General features: G+C 46.2%; 5 protein-coding genes across 8 annotated transcripts; 3 read left to right on the top strand and 2 right to left on the bottom strand.

The window, feature by feature from the left end:
- The first annotated feature begins 35 nt into the window (after window positions 1-35).
- Window positions 36-1305, top strand: LOC111072043 (dTTP/UTP pyrophosphatase). The gene is made up of 4 exons (XM_022363633.2): window positions 36-202; window positions 262-506; window positions 579-725; window positions 784-1305. Exons 1-4 carry the CDS (start codon window positions 113-115, stop codon window positions 929-931), a joined length of 630 nt encoding a protein of 209 aa, XP_022219325.2. The 5' UTR covers window positions 36-112; the 3' UTR covers window positions 932-1305.
- On the top strand, window positions 1246-3249 carry LOC111072037 (argininosuccinate lyase; the record flags this gene model as incomplete). Its single annotated transcript, XM_022363626.2, has 3 exons — window positions 1246-2107; window positions 2408-2808; window positions 2883-3249. Coding segments are annotated over 3 exons (1545 nt in total), but the record flags the coding sequence as incomplete, so codon positions are not given.
- On the bottom strand, window positions 3147-9612 carry LOC111072042 (CD63 antigen). The gene is made up of 5 exons (XM_022363632.2): window positions 9508-9612; window positions 9215-9385; window positions 4121-4309; window positions 3893-4063; window positions 3147-3827 (listed from the first exon to the last, which is right to left on the bottom strand). The coding sequence occupies exons 2-5, from the start codon at window positions 9293-9295 to the stop codon at window positions 3342-3344; spliced, it is 927 nt and encodes a 308-aa protein (XP_022219324.1). The 5' UTR covers window positions 9296-9385; window positions 9508-9612; the 3' UTR covers window positions 3147-3341.
- LOC111072036 (tubulin glycylase 3B-like) lies at window positions 5139-8375 on the top strand. Of its 3 annotated transcripts, none has more exons than XM_041592474.1 (4): window positions 5139-6703; window positions 6765-7573; window positions 7615-7812; window positions 7872-8375. In XM_041592474.1, the coding sequence occupies exons 1-4, from the start codon at window positions 5344-5346 to the stop codon at window positions 7932-7934; spliced, it is 2430 nt and encodes an 809-aa protein (XP_041448408.1). In that variant the 5' UTR covers window positions 5139-5343; the 3' UTR covers window positions 7935-8375. The 3 variants fall into 3 exon arrangements, with proteins under 3 accessions (XP_041448408.1, XP_041448410.1, XP_041448409.1); XM_041592476.1 differs by having other exon boundaries at window positions 5140-6703; window positions 7868-8375; XM_041592475.1 differs by having other exon boundaries at window positions 5141-6703; window positions 7627-7812.
- A 1075-nt stretch (window positions 9613-10687) lies between the features above and the next one.
- On the bottom strand, window positions 10688-13681 carry LOC111071993 (CD63 antigen). 2 transcript variants are annotated; one of them, XM_022363566.2, is made up of 4 exons: window positions 12248-12353; window positions 12084-12174; window positions 11005-11607; window positions 10688-10926 (listed from the first exon to the last, which is right to left on the bottom strand). In XM_022363566.2, the coding sequence occupies exons 2-4, from the start codon at window positions 12150-12152 to the stop codon at window positions 10852-10854; spliced, it is 747 nt and encodes a 248-aa protein (XP_022219258.2). In that variant the 5' UTR covers window positions 12153-12174; window positions 12248-12353; the 3' UTR covers window positions 10688-10851. The 2 variants fall into 2 exon arrangements, with proteins under 2 accessions (XP_022219258.2, XP_022219257.2); XM_022363565.2 differs by lacking the exon at window positions 12248-12353 and adding an exon at window positions 13578-13681 and having other exon boundaries at window positions 10689-10926.
- Between the last annotated feature and the right edge of the window lie 2373 nt (window positions 13682-16054).

Here is a 16054-nt window from a genome sequence, read left to right as displayed (position 1 = left end):
TACCATGTCAGCTGTTTGAAAACCATTCGCTCTCTGACAAAATCTCGCTGCCACGAAACTGCTGCAGCACATGTTTTTTATTTTGTTCTGTAAATTCTGTAATTAACTTTCAATGTTGGCGCCAATTAAGCATTTATTAAGCAACTATCGTGTTGTCCTGGCAAGTGGTTCGCCTCGTCGCCAAGAATTGGTCAAAATGCTGGTGAGCCTAGCTAGAAAAGACAGTAAAATGAAAACTGTAACCGAAAAATTGTATTGTAGGGCCTTAATGCCGAGCTTTGCCCATCCACATTCGAGGAGAACCTGAATCTGGAAGACTACAAGGAATTCTCCGATTATATAGAGGCCACAGCCCTCGGCAAAGCGGAGGAGGTCTTCACGCGTCTCAGCGCCAAAGGGGACAATAAAAATCTCATTGTAATAGCAGCCGACACAATGGTGACGCTGGGCAAAGAGATTTACGGCAAGCCAAAGAACCCCGCGGATGCCGTGCGCATGCTAACCAAGTACGTTGAATGCCAGTAGAGACGTCTCTTCAAACTGCAATTGATGTGTGGTGTGGTTTCTTTTGCCTGCAGCCTGTCTGGAGCCTGCAATCGAGTGTTTAGCGGCGTTGTGCTCAAACACGCCCAAGGAGTGCGCAAATTTACGGACACGGCGGACGTACATTTCGGCCAGCTGCTGCCAGAGCAGATTCAGAGCTATGTGGACTCGGGGGATCCACTGTAAGTCGTGAATGAACTTTTTAAAGTTATAAAATTACTAAAATCTCGTTCCATTTAGCGACAAAGCTGGCGCTTATGGCGTACAGGGACCTGGTGGCGCTCTGATACATCGCATCGATGGCGACTTTTACTGTGTGATGGGCCTGCCGCTGCATCGTCTCTGCTGTGAACTAAACAAGCTATTTCTGGAGGATCTCTCGTCATAGCCGCGCAAAACTGTCTTCGGGCTCATGCGCCAACACACGTCAGAGGCTACAAAAGCGTTTCGTTCATTTTAATCTGAACTCTGATAAGAGGCTATATCTCTACGCCCAACGCCCAAGTCAATTAAAATATAAAAAACAATAGCAGTGTGCGAAAAAGTCAAATAGAAAGAGAGCAGCGGCACACTGGTTGTAGATTGCCCCGAAAGTCGACTCAATTCAAATCAAATTAATACAATTAAATTGTACCAAGAAAGTGCTGGCTGAAACCACTGTAGAACGTGAGAGAAACGCCGCGCTTTAGCTTTTTCTAATCACTTACAGTTCATAGAACAACATGTACTAATTTTAAAGATAAGCGGCTGAAAAATATTGTATTTGTGAAGCTCGTTTGTTGCCGGACTGCGTTCAGTAGTCTTCCATCATTGACGCCAGACGGATCAGGAATCATGACAACATCCCAGCAGCACTCCAACTACCAATTGTGGGGCGGACGCTTCAGCGAGAAGCCAAGTGCGGCTCTGCAGGCTCTGAATATCAGTCTGCCGTACGACTCCCGTCTCTATGCGGACGATCTGGATGCCAGCAAAGCTTATGCAGAGGCCCTGCAGCGTGCAGGATACTTGAACACCGCCGAGGCGGACAAGCTGGTGAAGAGTCTGGAGCTGATTCGGTACGATTGGATCGAGCGCACCATCAAGTTCCTGCCCAGCGACGAGGATGTGCACACGGTCAACGAGCGACTGCTGGTGCAGATAACCGGCGAGCTGGGCCAGCGACTGCATACCGGCCGCAGCCGCAACGACCAGGTGGTCACCGACATGAAGCTTTGGCTGCGAAGGGGCATTCGAGAGACACTCGGTCGCCTGAATCGCGTCATAGAGGCAGCCATCAAACAAGCTGAGGCGCATCTCGGCGTCCTCATGCCCGGCTATACGCACATGCAGCGCGCCCAGCCGGTTCAGTTCTCCCACTGGCTTCTGTCCCATGCCTTCGCTCTGCGCGAGGACGGTCTCCGTTTCGCGGAGCTGCGTGCTCGGGCAAATGTCCTGCCTCTGGGCAGTGGAGCACTGGCCGGCAATCCGCTCGGCATCGATCGTCTGTGGCTGGCCGAACGCTTGGGCTTCTCTGGCGTCACGGCCAACAGTATGCATGCTGTCGGAGATCGCGACTTCGTAGGTGAGTCCAACACCTCCTCAGACTGTACCCAAACATGCGTGTAAGTCATTTCAAAGTCGTTGCACTTGAATAGTTTGGAATTGGATTGGCCTCTTATCAGCAAACGTCCAAGAATCAGTCGATTAACAAGCAGGGAATAATGATAAGACGTTGCTGTGGCCCGTACTGAAAGGGAGCGAGAAAAATCGGCTGATTTCTACGGGGCCTCACAAACACGGAGATGAGAGATCTCGTCCAGTCTGTCTCCTGTGTGACCAGGAGCTCAGCTTTAATGTTCGTTTCACTTTCAACTTTTTTTAGTGGACTTCATCTACTGCTGTTCCCTGGTCAGCATTCACCTGTCCCGCTTGGCCGAGGATCTGATCATCTACAGCACCAAGGAGTTCGATTTCATTCGACTGCATGACAGCCTCTCCAGCGGGAGCAGTCTGATGCCACAGAAACGCAATCCGGATAGCTTGGAGCTGTTGCGTGGCATCTCCGGCGTGATCAGCTCCAATCTGACTGGCATTCTGATGACCATCAAGGGCACACCGTCCACCTACAACAAGGACCTGCAGTTCGATAAGGAATACTGCTTTCAGTCGTTCGATAAGCTGGCCCAGGTGCTCGATATAGCTGAGGGTGTTATCCGGACGATGCTGGTGCAGCGGGAAACCATGGAGGCGGCACTCAGTCCGGATATGCTAGCCACAGATTGGGTGAGTAGAAGCGTCGGCCATGGGGCTGTTGCACTGTTAATGCTGCTACGTATGTGTTATCCGGTTAATTTCAGGCCTACTATTTGGTCAGGAAGGGCATACCCTTCCGGCAGGCCCATCATTTCATTGGACGCGTCGTCTCGCTGGCAGAGCAACGCGGTGTGGGCATCACCGAGGTGCCGCTGGGCGAACTGCAGCAGATCTGTCCCGCCTTCGGATCGGACATTGCCAGCGTGGCCGATTACGCCCACAATGTGCAGCAGTACGATGTGATTGGGGGCACGGCCACGGCCAGCATTCAGGAGCAGCTGCGCCTCCTGAAGAACTTCGTCAAGGACTTGCGAAAACAGTCCTAGAACACAGGCGCTTTATTTGCAAGCTGTCGTTGCGTTTGGCTTTGGTTTTTGGTTAACAAATAAACAAAAAGATTTACATTGGGCACGTGAAGCGGGGGATAATTAATTGGTTTGATTAGATTAGATTAGATTAGAGTTGGGTGATATACTCGTACTGTTTTGATCGCTGGGTGGCTCCTAGTTTACGCTGGGACTCTGCGGTGTGTAGGTGTAGGGCTCGTGGCTGCCCTGCTCGCCGTTGCCCAACTGCTGGTAGCCGGCGGCCGCCGAGTTCTGTGGTGGCGCCATCTTTCCGCCGGAGATGAGGACGCCCAGACTCTGCTGGAGCTGCCAGCGCCGGGCCTCGCGTATCGACTTGTTGCGTCGCAGCGTCTTGGCCAGCATGAAGGCGCAGAGCACGCCCAGCAGCTGGACAAAGGCCACTGTGGTGGCACCGGTGGCGATCAGCATGGCGCTCTGCGAAATGATAAAGTTCATCTTGCGGAAGCAGCCGTAGTCGAAGGTGTCCAGGCAGTTCACTTGGCTGGCATCGTTCATGTCCTGGGCCAGGCTGCCGCAGCACGAATTCGGCACCACCACATCGTCACTGTCCAGCGTCTCGTTCTTGTTGGGGCTGAAGTAGTCCTTCCAGTCCTCGGGCTTGTTCACGCCGCAGCATTCCAGCTGGTTGGGGATTGGGGATCAGCGATTAGTGATTGATTTTGAGCTCTGCCAGAGATTGCACTCACCCCGGACTGCATAAAGTCCACGCCAGACTCGACATAGGGATCGGATTCGTAGTCTTGCATCGCCTGGAACATGGTCCGCATCAGCATGTCCCTCACCTGGGACTGCATCACGAAGGCAGCAATGGCCGCGGACACCTCCAGTATGAACACCAAGAACAGGCAGACACCGTACTGAAAATAGGCACAGGATTAGGTAATAGCCTGAATCATTGATCCCCCGCCACTCACCAGGTTAATGACCATCACACTCTCCTTGACAGCGCCGTAGGCGCCCAAAGTGGCCACGGCAATCAGTATGAATCCAATGGCAATCAGCAGCGCTGGCGGCGATGCAAAGTGTCCATCGATGAAAATGCTAAAATCACCGAAGATCGCTTGGATCGTAGTTCCCACCATAATCAGCAGGATGGCCGTCAGCTGGAGTGGAAAGCGGCGTCAGGCATTGCATGTTAAATCTCAATTTATGACTTTGTGAGTGCTGGAAATGTGGTGCGGGTGGGGTGCGGGGTGCGGACTGGGGACTGTCATAACATTGTGTAATAGCCCTACGACAGCTGTTTGGAATTATGGAGTTCCACTTCCTCATACTTTAAAGCGTCCGCTCAACTGTTTCACTGTGCAAATAGATCGTTGTTTCGAACAAATAAGCCCGCACTCTTGTAAGTCGTTTTAATGCCTTTTATATTCGCATGTTTTACGAGTTATCTTATCATTTACATGCTATCATGTACGTATTGGGCACGTACATATGTATAACTTACATATACATACATACATAATAATACACTTGTTGCAACTCATTTGCACTTCTTTCTGAATTTTTTCTTCGTTCATCCTTTTTATTTGTTACCATTTTGCCCCCGCCCTTGTTCGCACTGTTTTTTGTTTCATAAACAAGCAAGTTTTGGACAACACTAGACTACACTTCACTACACACACCTGCGCGACATTTTGCCCGTTTGATTTTTCGCTATTTTCAGGCTCTGACCTCGCTCGCTTCGACCGGCTGCTGCTGAGTGAGCGGAGGACTGCTCTTCCATTCCATGCTTTCAAGTAAGCAGTGTACTGCGGTGAAGCAGTGCTTGTGAATGAAAAATGTCTGCAAATTGTTCAAGCAGTGCATTGTTTCTGCTCGATTTCTGCTCCCCTTTCCCATCACAGGCCAGGGTACACGTGCATAGCACTTTAACTCTCTGCCACTCCCCTCTAGCGAGATGGGCCCCACTCGCTCAAACATCCGATCTCCTAATGTTTTTTAAGTCAATACAGTTTTCGTTTGTGTTCGAAACTGTTTGGGCTTCAGCTTCAAAATTCCTCGTTAATTGGCTGCCGGCGGACCAGCTGCTTTGGCAACGAGCACAAAAACAGGCTACGGGATTAAGGGATCCAAGACACCACCAGCAACCCCAGTACATAGCATCACAGCAGCAGCAGCCACGCTCGAGCCTGCCATGGCCACCAAAGGACACCCACCTACACAACGCAGCGCGACCAGCCTGCCGTTGCCGACGAATCACCGCAGCCGGTACTACAATCCCGTCTCGAAGATTCAGTCGATCATCCACAACCTGGACTCTGAGCTGGGGCAGCTGTGCAGTCTGTGTTCGGGGCCAAAGCCGCCAGGCAGCAGCAACAATAACGACAGCAGCCACCACAGACGGGGCCACGGGGCCACCGTTGCCGCTGGAGCACTTGGATCAAGGGCCCATGCCAAGCACAAGATAAGCGACCAATATTACCAGGATAGCATCAGTAAATTGCTGGCCCGGACACGCTCCACATCGACCTATGGCTCCGTCATACCACCAGCACGCTTGCCTCTGGCGCCCGATGCACAGAGGCGTCAGCTGAGGAACGTGTACCGGACGCGGGTGATGGATGCCTATCGCAACCGGAGAATCTTCACGGTGCACGGCAACTATCATACAGTGCGACGGGCCCTGTTGAGGCGAGGTTGGCTGGAGAAGCTGCCGGCTTCGCGGTACACCAATCTGCAGAGCATGTCCGAGGATTCGCTGCTGGAGCATGCGCGACGGGGCAACGACTACGAGACGGTGGTCCTATCGAAGATGGTCAGCAATTTTCCCTCGTTCTTCATTTGGCAGGGCAAGGGTCAGCGCGATCTGTTCGCCGAGGTGCGGCCATTCCGCAACCGGGTGAGGCGCAGCCATTTCCTGGACTTCTCCACCAAGGTGGGGCTGGTCGGGTGCGCCGAGCAGGAGGGCTGGTATCGCGAGGACGGCGTCTGCGGCATGAGCTATCCGCGCTTCTATCGCCTGGGCAGCAAGAGTGTGGAGGAGCGCATGGCCTTCATCGAGGACTACCAGCAGACGCAGGCGCGCTCCGTGCTGCGATACATCATGGAACATAAGCCCCAGGAGCTGATAGACACGGACAACGGCACCATCATGAGCAGCCACCTGGACTTTGCCCTGACCAAGGTCAAGCAAATGGTCAGACAGGCGCAGCACTGCTCCCTCGACGATGCGCGGGCCAAGCCGCCCACACCCACCGAAGTCGTGGAGATCCAAACGTTCATGGTGCAGTCCGCGGAGGTGCTAAAGTCGCAGGCCAAGTTCCGGGTGAACGAGACGGTCATGAAGGAGTACGTCCGCCTGGCGACCCAATATATCGACCAGATCGAGAGCCTGCGTCCCGACTATCGCTGGGATGGCAGCCGCAACCTGTGGATCCTCAAGCCGGGCTATCAGTCGCGTGGCATTGGCATCGTCATACGCAGCTGCCTGGATGAGATTCTCCAATGGACATCGAGCAATCAGATCAAGAAGTACATTGTCCAGAAGTACATAGGTGAGTGGCAGGCAGTCAATGGGGGACCCTCATTTCTTTCCTCTACCCTCTTCCTTTGTAGAACGTCCCTATCTGGTGTATCGCACAAAGTTCGACATACGCCAGTATATGCTGCTGACAATTGGGGAGTCAAAGGTAACCGTGTGGACATATCGCGATTGCTATCTGCGCTTCAGCTCGCAGGAGTTCACCATGGACGATCTGCGGGAGTCGATCCATCTGACCAACAATTCGGTGCAGAAGCGCTACAAGAACAAGCTGAGTCGCGATCCCCGCCTGCCCAGGAGCAACATGTGGTCGCTGGACCAGTTCAAGACCCATCTGCGGGCAGTGTGTGCTCCGGATGACACGTGGTCGAACATCTACAATGGCTTCAAACAGAATCTGGTGGCCGTGGTGATGGCCAGCCTGGATGAGACCGAACTGGTGAAGAACGCCTTCGAGCTGTATGGCTGCGACTTCATGCTGGACGAGCACTACAATCCCATCTTGATTGAGATCAACGCCACGCCGGATATGTCACCCTCCACGGAGGTCACAGCCAAGATTTGTCCCGTTGCCATCAAGGACTGCATACGCGTGGTGGTGGATCTGGCCAAGAATCCCTTGGCACCCACCGGCCTGTTCGAGCGAGCCTTTGAGGTCAACTACACCATCAACAGAGGCTCCGATGGTGTGCAGCATCCCCTCGAGCTCAACGGCAAGCAGATGACCATCTTCGAGGACCTGCCCAAGCTCAAGAACAAAAATCGCACCCGTATACTCCGCGAAATACTCAGCAATATGAAGGTCTCTGCGGGTCGCAAGCTGGACAAGATGAAGAAGGCACCGGCCAAAGAGGCCAAGGCAAACGCTTCCTCCAAGAAGAAGGTGAGTTAAAGGTAAATATGTTCACGAATTCAATCGTTCAGTTCCCTCAAAAGAAGGTGCCAAGGAGGGCGTCTAAGTCAAGGGCGAGTTTGGAGGCACCTGCAGAGCTCCAACATTCGGGACCCAAGACGATCTTGAGCTCAGCCACTCGCGAGAATCTGGCACTAGAACATACAGCACCAAAGGGATTTCCACTGCCGGAGAGAAGAATGGGAGGCATCTCCACTCTGTCCCAGATGGTAAGACATCAAATATAAGAAAGAAATTATATTTAAACCATCAATCACACTGGAGGCAGCCGTACCGCCACCTTAGAGCCTCAAAGATCTACCGGAAATGGAGCGTCAATCGCTGCATATAAAATTAGCTCGGAAGTAAAAACCTTTGGACATCAAAAGGACTCTTAATAAATCGGCCGGCAACAACAAGCAGCAGCAGAAATAAAGAACATATTATAATATTTAAATCGGAGATCTGCCGCCAGACTATGGGCCAAAAGGTAAGACAGAGAAATGAGAAGGTTTTCTGCATTTGGTTATCTGACTTGCCTTTGTTTTTTTCTTGCAGCAAATTCAGCAAGGCAAATGTAAGGGCACAAGATTGTTGCCCAAAAGAGAGAGAAAGATAGTAATCTCAAAAGCCTGCTCTTACGTTTCTCTTAGTGTAGATATTTAGATCTCTCACTCTAAAGTAAATGGCTGTCTTGGTCGGGAAAATATCATCTGCTGCGGTTGTTTATAATGTAAATAGGTTGGGGCCTGTGCGCAAACATATCTAATAAAATGATAAAGTAGCTCTGCCACCTTTCAAGTATTTATGTAAATTAATATACATTTCAGAAATTCATATTTATATATTTAGTTAGGTGTTTGGTTAGTTTTGCACCAGTGCTTTTGATTATCTAGCTACGCCTTATCTACATACATATTATATGTAAACCATATTCTGGCTTATCTCTTGCAATGTAGATTTCTCTCCCACCATTACTCAAGTGTCAGTGGAATTTACATTAAATGTCAAGCTATAAGAAACGTCGCATGAGCTTTACTGAATTTAATTTGTATGGAATGCCTTGATGCAAGAAAAGTTCAATAATTGCAATCGTAATCATATTGGGTAATCATATTGCTGCAATATTAAATATCTGAAAATTCTCCTAAATATTGGAGCCACTCCACTGTGCCTTATCAGCAGTAAGAATGTCTACTAATATTGCCTAAAGTGGTTTTTGTTGTTGATCTCGTCTGGGCGATATTTGTTTTAAAATACAAACAGAAGGCAAGAAAAGCCGAAAAGAGGAGAATTTCGCTTTTGTACTTGACCCGTTTCCCCTCTATCTCTCTCTCTCGGTGCACTGAATTCGCTCTTTGTGGCATTTGCAGAGCTCTAGTCTTTGCGCTCACTATTCTCCTACTATCGGCGACTTACGTAGGCATATAATGAATCACAAAACAAGAAACAAGGTATTACACCCACACAGGGGAAAAACCGAAAGCTGATAAGCAGGTAAGTGATACTGATAGCGAATGATAATGAAATCGAATCAAAATGGCGACTTTGTGATTCATGGAGGATGCGATTAATTAATGGTAAGGTAAGTACGAATATCCGATCCTATCCGATCCGATCCGCAGGACTTACCGCAAACATAAAGCTCACTATGATGAGCATATATTTGGCGCATCGCATGCCAGAATTCAGCTGTAGATCCCGATTTGCCATGCTGTTAGCTGCTGTTGCCTCAGGTGTTTGTTTTTTTCTTCGTCTGTTATTGTATAGGAGGCACACACTTCCCGTCTCTCGGTCGCTCAACTGCAATTTACAATACAAATGTTAATTACGGGCTGTACCCGATATATATAGCGTATTGTATAGTATAAGTATTTTTGTGCTGCTTGATTTTGTGTCACCGCGACACGAGCGGTGGAACGTACTTTAACTTTTGCTAGTCGCACGTGAACTGAGCGGGGGCCCCTAAGTGGGCAAAACGGTAAAACGGAATCGACGGAGTCGTCGGCGAGAGTCCAATTTCGATTGGGGGTCGTTCTCGCTCTCCCACACTTTGTGAAACGTCTCTGGCCTTGTCTCTGTCTCTCTCTCGCGCTCTCTCTCTCTCTCTCTCCCTCGTTCTCGCTCGCTCGGTGAGAGTGCTCTGTGAGTCTCGTTGGGCAGCTTTCCAAGCGGTGCTTATCAGGGCCATAATTGTTCACAGTTTTCCAGTTAGATAAACATTAGCGATAAGATAATGGTTCTTTTGTTTTTGCTACGAGTACTCGCATACACATTTCGCAATATTATAAAAAGCATAAAAACCTGCACTAGAATGTCTTCCAATCCCAACTAACCAACTAACCAGATGGCTTCCTCTGTCTATGTCTATGACGGCGGTTCTCCAATTACCGGCAGTATTACTGCTCAAGTTCACGGCGCCAAGGCCATCCATCGAGTATTTTATCGATCTGATTTTCATTTTTAAATGAGTCAACCACTATGTTTTATCGATTTTTTAATCATACTGCATTTCCAAATAGGTGTAAATTATTCATAGGCAATCACAGGTGCGCGCTGGCTCGGATGGGTTTAAAATAGCGAATAAAAAATAGTTGGGGCTTCTCAGATACCTCCATAGTAATGCTAACATTCGAATGGCTTTAGGCTGATACGTTTGCACTGTTTGCCTAAAATTAAAACCAATGTATTGCCATAATATGGTAGGGGGAGAGAATAGAGAAGAATAGATTAGAATACTTGCAATTATTATACCGCATTACAATTAAAAACAAACTGGAATGTTGTGAGCGGCGGCAAGGGCCGCGGCTCTACCTTTATGCCCGTTACTTTATTTGAAATGTTTCTGATATTCTGCTGGCTACACAAATCCAGAAAAAAGGAAACAATTTCAAAAAATAAGTGGCCTCTTTTTCGCCCATATTGTACACGTCTGAACGAATTACAAGTGTATTAGACTGCGTTTCTAAATCGATATACCTTTATGGCACATTCGATTAGATTGGATTCCAAGAATCTGCTCAATATAAAACCACAGACTCTGATAGGCGCAAAGCCTATCAGCCTAAAGCCATTCGAATGTTTGTAAGAGCTAATTTTTTTTATTTACCAATATTCATATGGTATACACAAGCAATATATATATATGCACATATATATATATATCTTTAGCTGATGGAAAAGTCCAAAGTATTTACTTAAATATAAATTCCCAGCCAACGGCTCGGCTCCTCAGGCATTTTATCCGCATCTCTCAGTGTTGAGTTGCTCTAGATGAAGCCCGTAATGCCATTCCGGATTTTAATCTCACGCGCCACATAGCAGGCAAAGATAACACCGAAGAACTGTGGGCGATCGATCGCAAAGAGCGAAAGGAGGATTAGTTGGAGAGGACCGATGGAAGAGAAGTGGGATCAACTCACCTGAAGGACGGCAATGACAACGCCAGCGGCTCCCAGGCTGACAGCATGCGATGCAATATAGCTGGAGAATCCGTCAAGACAACCAGAGTTGTGACGCTGATCCACACTCGTGAAGTTGTTTAAGCAGGAGAAGGTGCCGGCTGCGCCCACAGGAATTGTGCAGCACGAGATCGGCAGCGAGCCGTTCGGGAAGGTCTTACTCCAGTCATTGAAGTCGGTCACGCCGCAGCAGTTGAAGTCGCGCTGGACATCGTCCCACAGGGCGGTGGTTGGGCTCTGATTTAGGGTATTGTAATCCCCCAGCGAAGCCGTCAGCGAGGTCTTTATCAATGAGGCGGCATCAGTGCGCAGCACATAGCCACTGATGCCGGCGGAAAGCTCCAGTATGAAGATGATGGCCAGCATGATCGAGAAGCTGAGCACCAGGCAGTAGTTCTCCTTGAGGGCACCCCAGCAGCCGAAGAAGGTGATCACAATGATGAAGGCACCGATCACAATCAGGAATGTTGGGATCGAGAAGAACTTGCCGGCCAAAAAGAGCTCATAGCCAGTGTAAACGGCACCGACTCCGGCACCAACGGCTATAAGGATAATGCCCGTGATCTGCAAAAGAATAACAAGTCATTGGAGATATTAACTTTGACTGGTCTTTGTACGACAGTACGAGATAAGATATTTGGGAATGCCATTGCTGTGACATGTTTTTCTTATCGATGGGCTTAATGCTTCAATTCCTTAAATGGCGGAGAGTGTTCAGGGGAGTTGAGAACATAAAATGATATCATCTGTAGCTATTTTTGGTACGATAATACAGATAACGTAAACGTTCATCTATATTGTTTATATCCCATGGGTATTTATATTTTTATATCGTCTATTTCATATGTATTTCTATAGTTTCATAGCTTAACACGCACAGGAATGGATGTGATTCCCTCGTATGTTAAGTACATGGGAGGGAGAATCACTTTGTCTATCTAATCTCTTTTTTTTCGCTTTTCACTTTTCGCCCATGAACCGACCTATGGCTGGCGGTATACTATGACTCATCCAAGCCCATACAAAATTCGTTAACTTACCAAAAAGATCAAATTAAATCCAAAGAGCGTGTACTTGACCGCATTGGCGCTGCCCGTTAGAATCGACATGGTGACCCTTTGGCTTTAGATTCTGTAAAAAATAAATATATAATCATTAAAATAAAGCGAGCATTACTTAGAGAACAAAGGGGAGGCTAACTAACTGATTGGGCGCGTAGAAAGTTAGCCACAACACAACCGAAGCGAATTGATTTCAAAAGTTTAATGAAATACGCTGCAGGCGAACCAAAGAAACGATGGCAAGGCACAGTACAATATATATGTACATCTAATCATACCAAATACATATAAAAACTTTTTTTTTTCGTAGTCTTATCGGTAAATGATATGGTAAAATGCTTTTGTCTGAAGCCAGATGTGGTCAAAGCCCCTGCGGCTGGCTGTGTAGTAGTTGTTGGCGTTGGTGCCGCTGAGGCCGCCATTTCAGACAAGATAAATGAAAATTTTGGTAAGCGATAAGATAAGAACTCAGCAATTTATTTTATACCAAAAGAGAAGCACAAAAATATTTTGAAATTGATGAATTTAAAGGTATACATTCATTCGCAAAAATATATATATGATACCTTTTGCAGGGGGGGAGGGTTACGCTACATTTTTAAGGGGAAACCAAAGAGCTTTTCAATCAATGCCACTGGTATTTATATTTCATTAGATGGATCCACTACCGCCCCCTTTCTATGATATAATTGGCAAAAAATCAATATGAGAATTGTTTATTGACTGCCTTTCAATTATAAATGAAGTTTAAGAACTACAAGAAATTTGTTTCCGAGAATCTACATTATTTATCATGTTATTTTAGCAGCTTGGTTGTTATCCAACTATCCCCTTTTTTGGCGGTGCATTGTATTGAGATTGAAGAACATTTAATGCAATTTAATTGATGAAATTATGCCCTGCTGTCTGCCGCTTGTGCATCATTTGACAGACATAACCAGACATTGAAAGTGTGTCAAAACTGTTTTACAAACACCGAATGATAGAAACGAGCAAACACTAAGACTCTTTGGATCGATTGAGATTGTGTACTTTGACCCTTTTTGAAAAAACAAATACAAATGTAACACATGTCTTCTTTAATTTCACAAATCCAGACACGTCTTATCACAGTTGCAGTCCAATAAAAGAACAAATAAATTTAACAATTTGGCATTTGTATTTGATTATAATCAATCAGCAATTAGATAGGAAAGCCAACTAGCTGTGGGCCCCATCGTCTTATCAGATGGATGACTCATTCGTGTGTCATAACACCCGGGGGCTAGAACCGTTTCGCACTTGAATTTTGTGTTTAGCAAGACACTGCCGAATGCATAATTATGTGGCATTTTGTAGGATATACATAGGTAGGTGTTATTAACAGAACTGGTTTTTTTTTCCCCTTATCGATGCCCTCGTTGATAGCGAATGCAGTTGGCACTCGACTGGGTTTTGTCAGTTCATTTTATATTTATATATCGTTCTACTCACGGCAGGTGAGCGGGTGGAGTGGACAATTCTTATTTGACGTGACGACGGTTGGACAACAACTGAGAGCTGTCTACCATTGACGTTCGCCGGTGCTCACATTATAGGATTATCAATGTGAGTACACACACGTACACAGCGTAGTTTTTCCCCCCTATATACTATATATACTGTGTACATATGTTTGCCAGCCAGAACGTCCGAGGTATGGGTGACTTTAGTGATAAAAAATAGCATGTGAAATAAAATACTTGGCTGAAAAGCTGCTAAAAAGCTTTTTCCGCAGTTAGCACGCTTCGAGCTTGATGTGTGTGTAGGCGGTTTGGGCTGGGACGGAGGTAATGGCATCATTGGCCCTGGCGGAGCTGGCAGCAATGTCAATGTGGCTATCTTTAATATATGTTTTATGTGGCAGTGCTCCAGGTTCACTTATTGCTTACCTTTTGATAACATGAGACGGCGCCGCTGTAGCAAGGTCCAGAGAGTCCATCTGCCGGACGATCCAGACACGAGTGGACAGTTGCAGTTCCAGCAAGATGATTGTTAGCCGGTACACTCATTACAACATGATCCACAAAATCCACAAAATCCGCGTTGGTATTGAGTGATGATCCCTATGAATACATTCGTAAATTCGAATATTAGTTCTATTTTATTTATTCATATTTTTCTATATGAATTTTCTCACCAGCACAGCCAGAGCCACAGTCAGGGCCACATGCAAATCCATAATTCAATAGCGCCACAGCGTTCTTCATCGTAAAGGCGGCGGCTCTAGACTTATATTAGGTTCGACGAAATTATGCCAAGTCCACGTAGCAATTAATAGAATGCGATTTCGACTGACCACAAAGGACTCTTCCCATCCAAATATAATTTGTAACCTATATTAAGGAGAACATTTTTGAGATATTAATGAGCGATATTTTTATAGTAAGCAATTCCGATAATTTTTTAGAATATCGGAAGAGAACGGCATTAAAGAATGGCAAGTCAAATGGCATACTTATGGGTTTGGCTTTTAGTAAAAAAATATGACATGCTTTCGGGCTGGTCTATCTATTACAAAAAGCGTTTTAAACGCATATCCTTGAGTCCTTTTCCGCTTACGAGGACACCCATCACGTAAGAATTGGATGCGAAATTTAATCATTAATTCTTGATGGCCTTAATGCCAAACTGATTTCCAACGATCGGGAAGATTCGCCTGATCACTAAAAGGTGTGGCCAGATTTTTGCGAAATATAAAGTATCAAAAATTTTAAATTTTCTGCGCAATTAATGGGCCAACGGGTCATCTAAAGAGAGGATCCCTAAATTTGTAATCAGATCAAAGACAAGCTCAATTATTGTGCAATATATTCAGTTTATGCATGAGTATAATCGAAATATATTTGATGTATTTACTTTTATTCACTTTCACTTGTCGTACGTACACTAAATGCTATCGAAGAATATATATGAGTATCATTTGTTATTTTAAGTGTTTAGTTTTTAGTTTTCATTTTGGGAAATTGCTGGCATAATTTTATTTTTTAATACTTGAATTTCGAGTGCAATGCCAAAGCGCGTATGTGGGGGGGGTGGAAAATGTGTGGAAATGCGAACAGGAACTGGAACATTTTCAGCGTCACATTTTTGTCCAATCGAATATATGTATTAATCAATCAGTTAGTGGGGCGTTTTCATATCGTTGTTTTGTTTTGTTTCAATTGCGTGTAATTTGTTTGAAATTTTTTTCACAATGCCAGAAAATTTCAAAAATTACCAAAAAAAAAAACAAATAAAGTCTCATCGAATTGGGGGGGTTGTCGTTCAAGGGTTAGTACTCTCGTAAGTATTACATATTGTATGTGTGTGCGATGATGATTTAAATTAATTAATTATTTATGGTTTTAGTAGTTCGTTGCTTCGTTGGAGTTTTCCCAATTATTTCCTATCCTTGCCATGGCGTTCCCGCTGATGTCTGGAGGCCGCAATGGTCGTCGTTGTCAGGCTGTGCACATGATGGGGCTGATCCCGATGGCCATGCGCAGCTGATACATGATGCTTGCTGTTGCTGCTCTGCTGATGCTGATGGTGGTGTCCATTCAGTGTGCTTTTACCGTGTCTAAAGGGATAGATAGATTAGTTTTTTTTTAATGAATATTTAAACAAATTTCGACTGCATTTTTAATAGTTTTTCTACTGTTCTTAGGAGATAGTATTTCCAAAATGCTACTTCAACTACGTAGTTTCAGGTTGCTAAAGAATAATAGAACAGAGCAAGGCTTGATGTGGTTTGGTTTTTTTTTTTGCCAGTTCCAATTTCATTGATTTGATGATTTGATTTACTTTTGTGGTTTCTTGTCTTGTTTCCAGCAACATGTTCATAGTCAGTTTTTAGAGTGGAATACTACGGATACGATAGAGTGGCGACGAAGTGCATGAGTGGGCAGTCAGATAGAGAGAGTTAGGATTGGATATTAATAGGGTTTTAA

This window comes from Drosophila obscura, unplaced genomic scaffold (genome assembly GCF_018151105.1).
Source record: "Drosophila obscura isolate BZ-5 IFL unplaced genomic scaffold, ASM1815110v1 contig_179, whole genome shotgun sequence".
NCBI lineage: Eukaryota > Metazoa > Arthropoda > Insecta > Diptera > Drosophilidae > Drosophila > Drosophila obscura.
This window is presented reverse-complemented; position numbering and strand designations above follow the sequence as displayed.

Coding starts and splice junctions, on each gene's coding strand:
- LOC111072036 (XM_041592474.1), top strand. CDS start 5,344: ATGGCCACCAAAGGACACCCACCTACACAACGCAGCGCGACCAGCCTG. Junction 7,574..7,614: donor ACGCTTCCTCCAAGAAGAAG/GTGAGTTAAAGG, acceptor TCAATCGTTCAG/TTCCCTCAAAAGAAGGTGCC. Junction 7,813..7,871: donor TCTCCACTCTGTCCCAGATG/GTAAGACATCAA, acceptor CACTGGAGGCAG/CCGTACCGCCACCTTAGAGC.
- LOC111072043 (XM_022363633.2), top strand. CDS start 113: ATGTTGGCGCCAATTAAGCATTTATTAAGCAACTATCGTGTTGTCCTG. Junction 507..578: donor GCCGTGCGCATGCTAACCAA/GTACGTTGAATG, acceptor TTTTGCCTGCAG/CCTGTCTGGAGCCTGCAATC. Junction 726..783: donor GTGGACTCGGGGGATCCACT/GTAAGTCGTGAA, acceptor CGTTCCATTTAG/CGACAAAGCTGGCGCTTATG.
- LOC111072042 (XM_022363632.2), bottom strand. CDS start 9,295: ATGGCAAATCGGGATCTACAGCTGAATTCTGGCATGCGATGCGCCAAA. Junction 4,310..9,214: donor TAGTGAGCTTTATGTTTGCG/GTAAGTCCTGCG, acceptor TTTCCACTCCAG/CTGACGGCCATCCTGCTGAT. Junction 3,828..3,892: donor TGGACTTTATGCAGTCCGGG/GTGAGTGCAATC, acceptor ATCCCCAACCAG/CTGGAATGCTGCGGCGTGAA.
- LOC111071993 (XM_022363565.2), bottom strand. CDS start 12,152: ATGTCGATTCTAACGGGCAGCGCCAATGCGGTCAAGTACACGCTCTTT. Junction 11,608..12,083: donor GATTTAATTTGATCTTTTTG/GTAAGTTAACGA, acceptor ATTCTTTTGCAG/ATCACGGGCATTATCCTTAT. Junction 10,927..11,004: donor TTGTCATTGCCGTCCTTCAG/GTGAGTTGATCC, acceptor GATCGCCCACAG/TTCTTCGGTGTTATCTTTGC.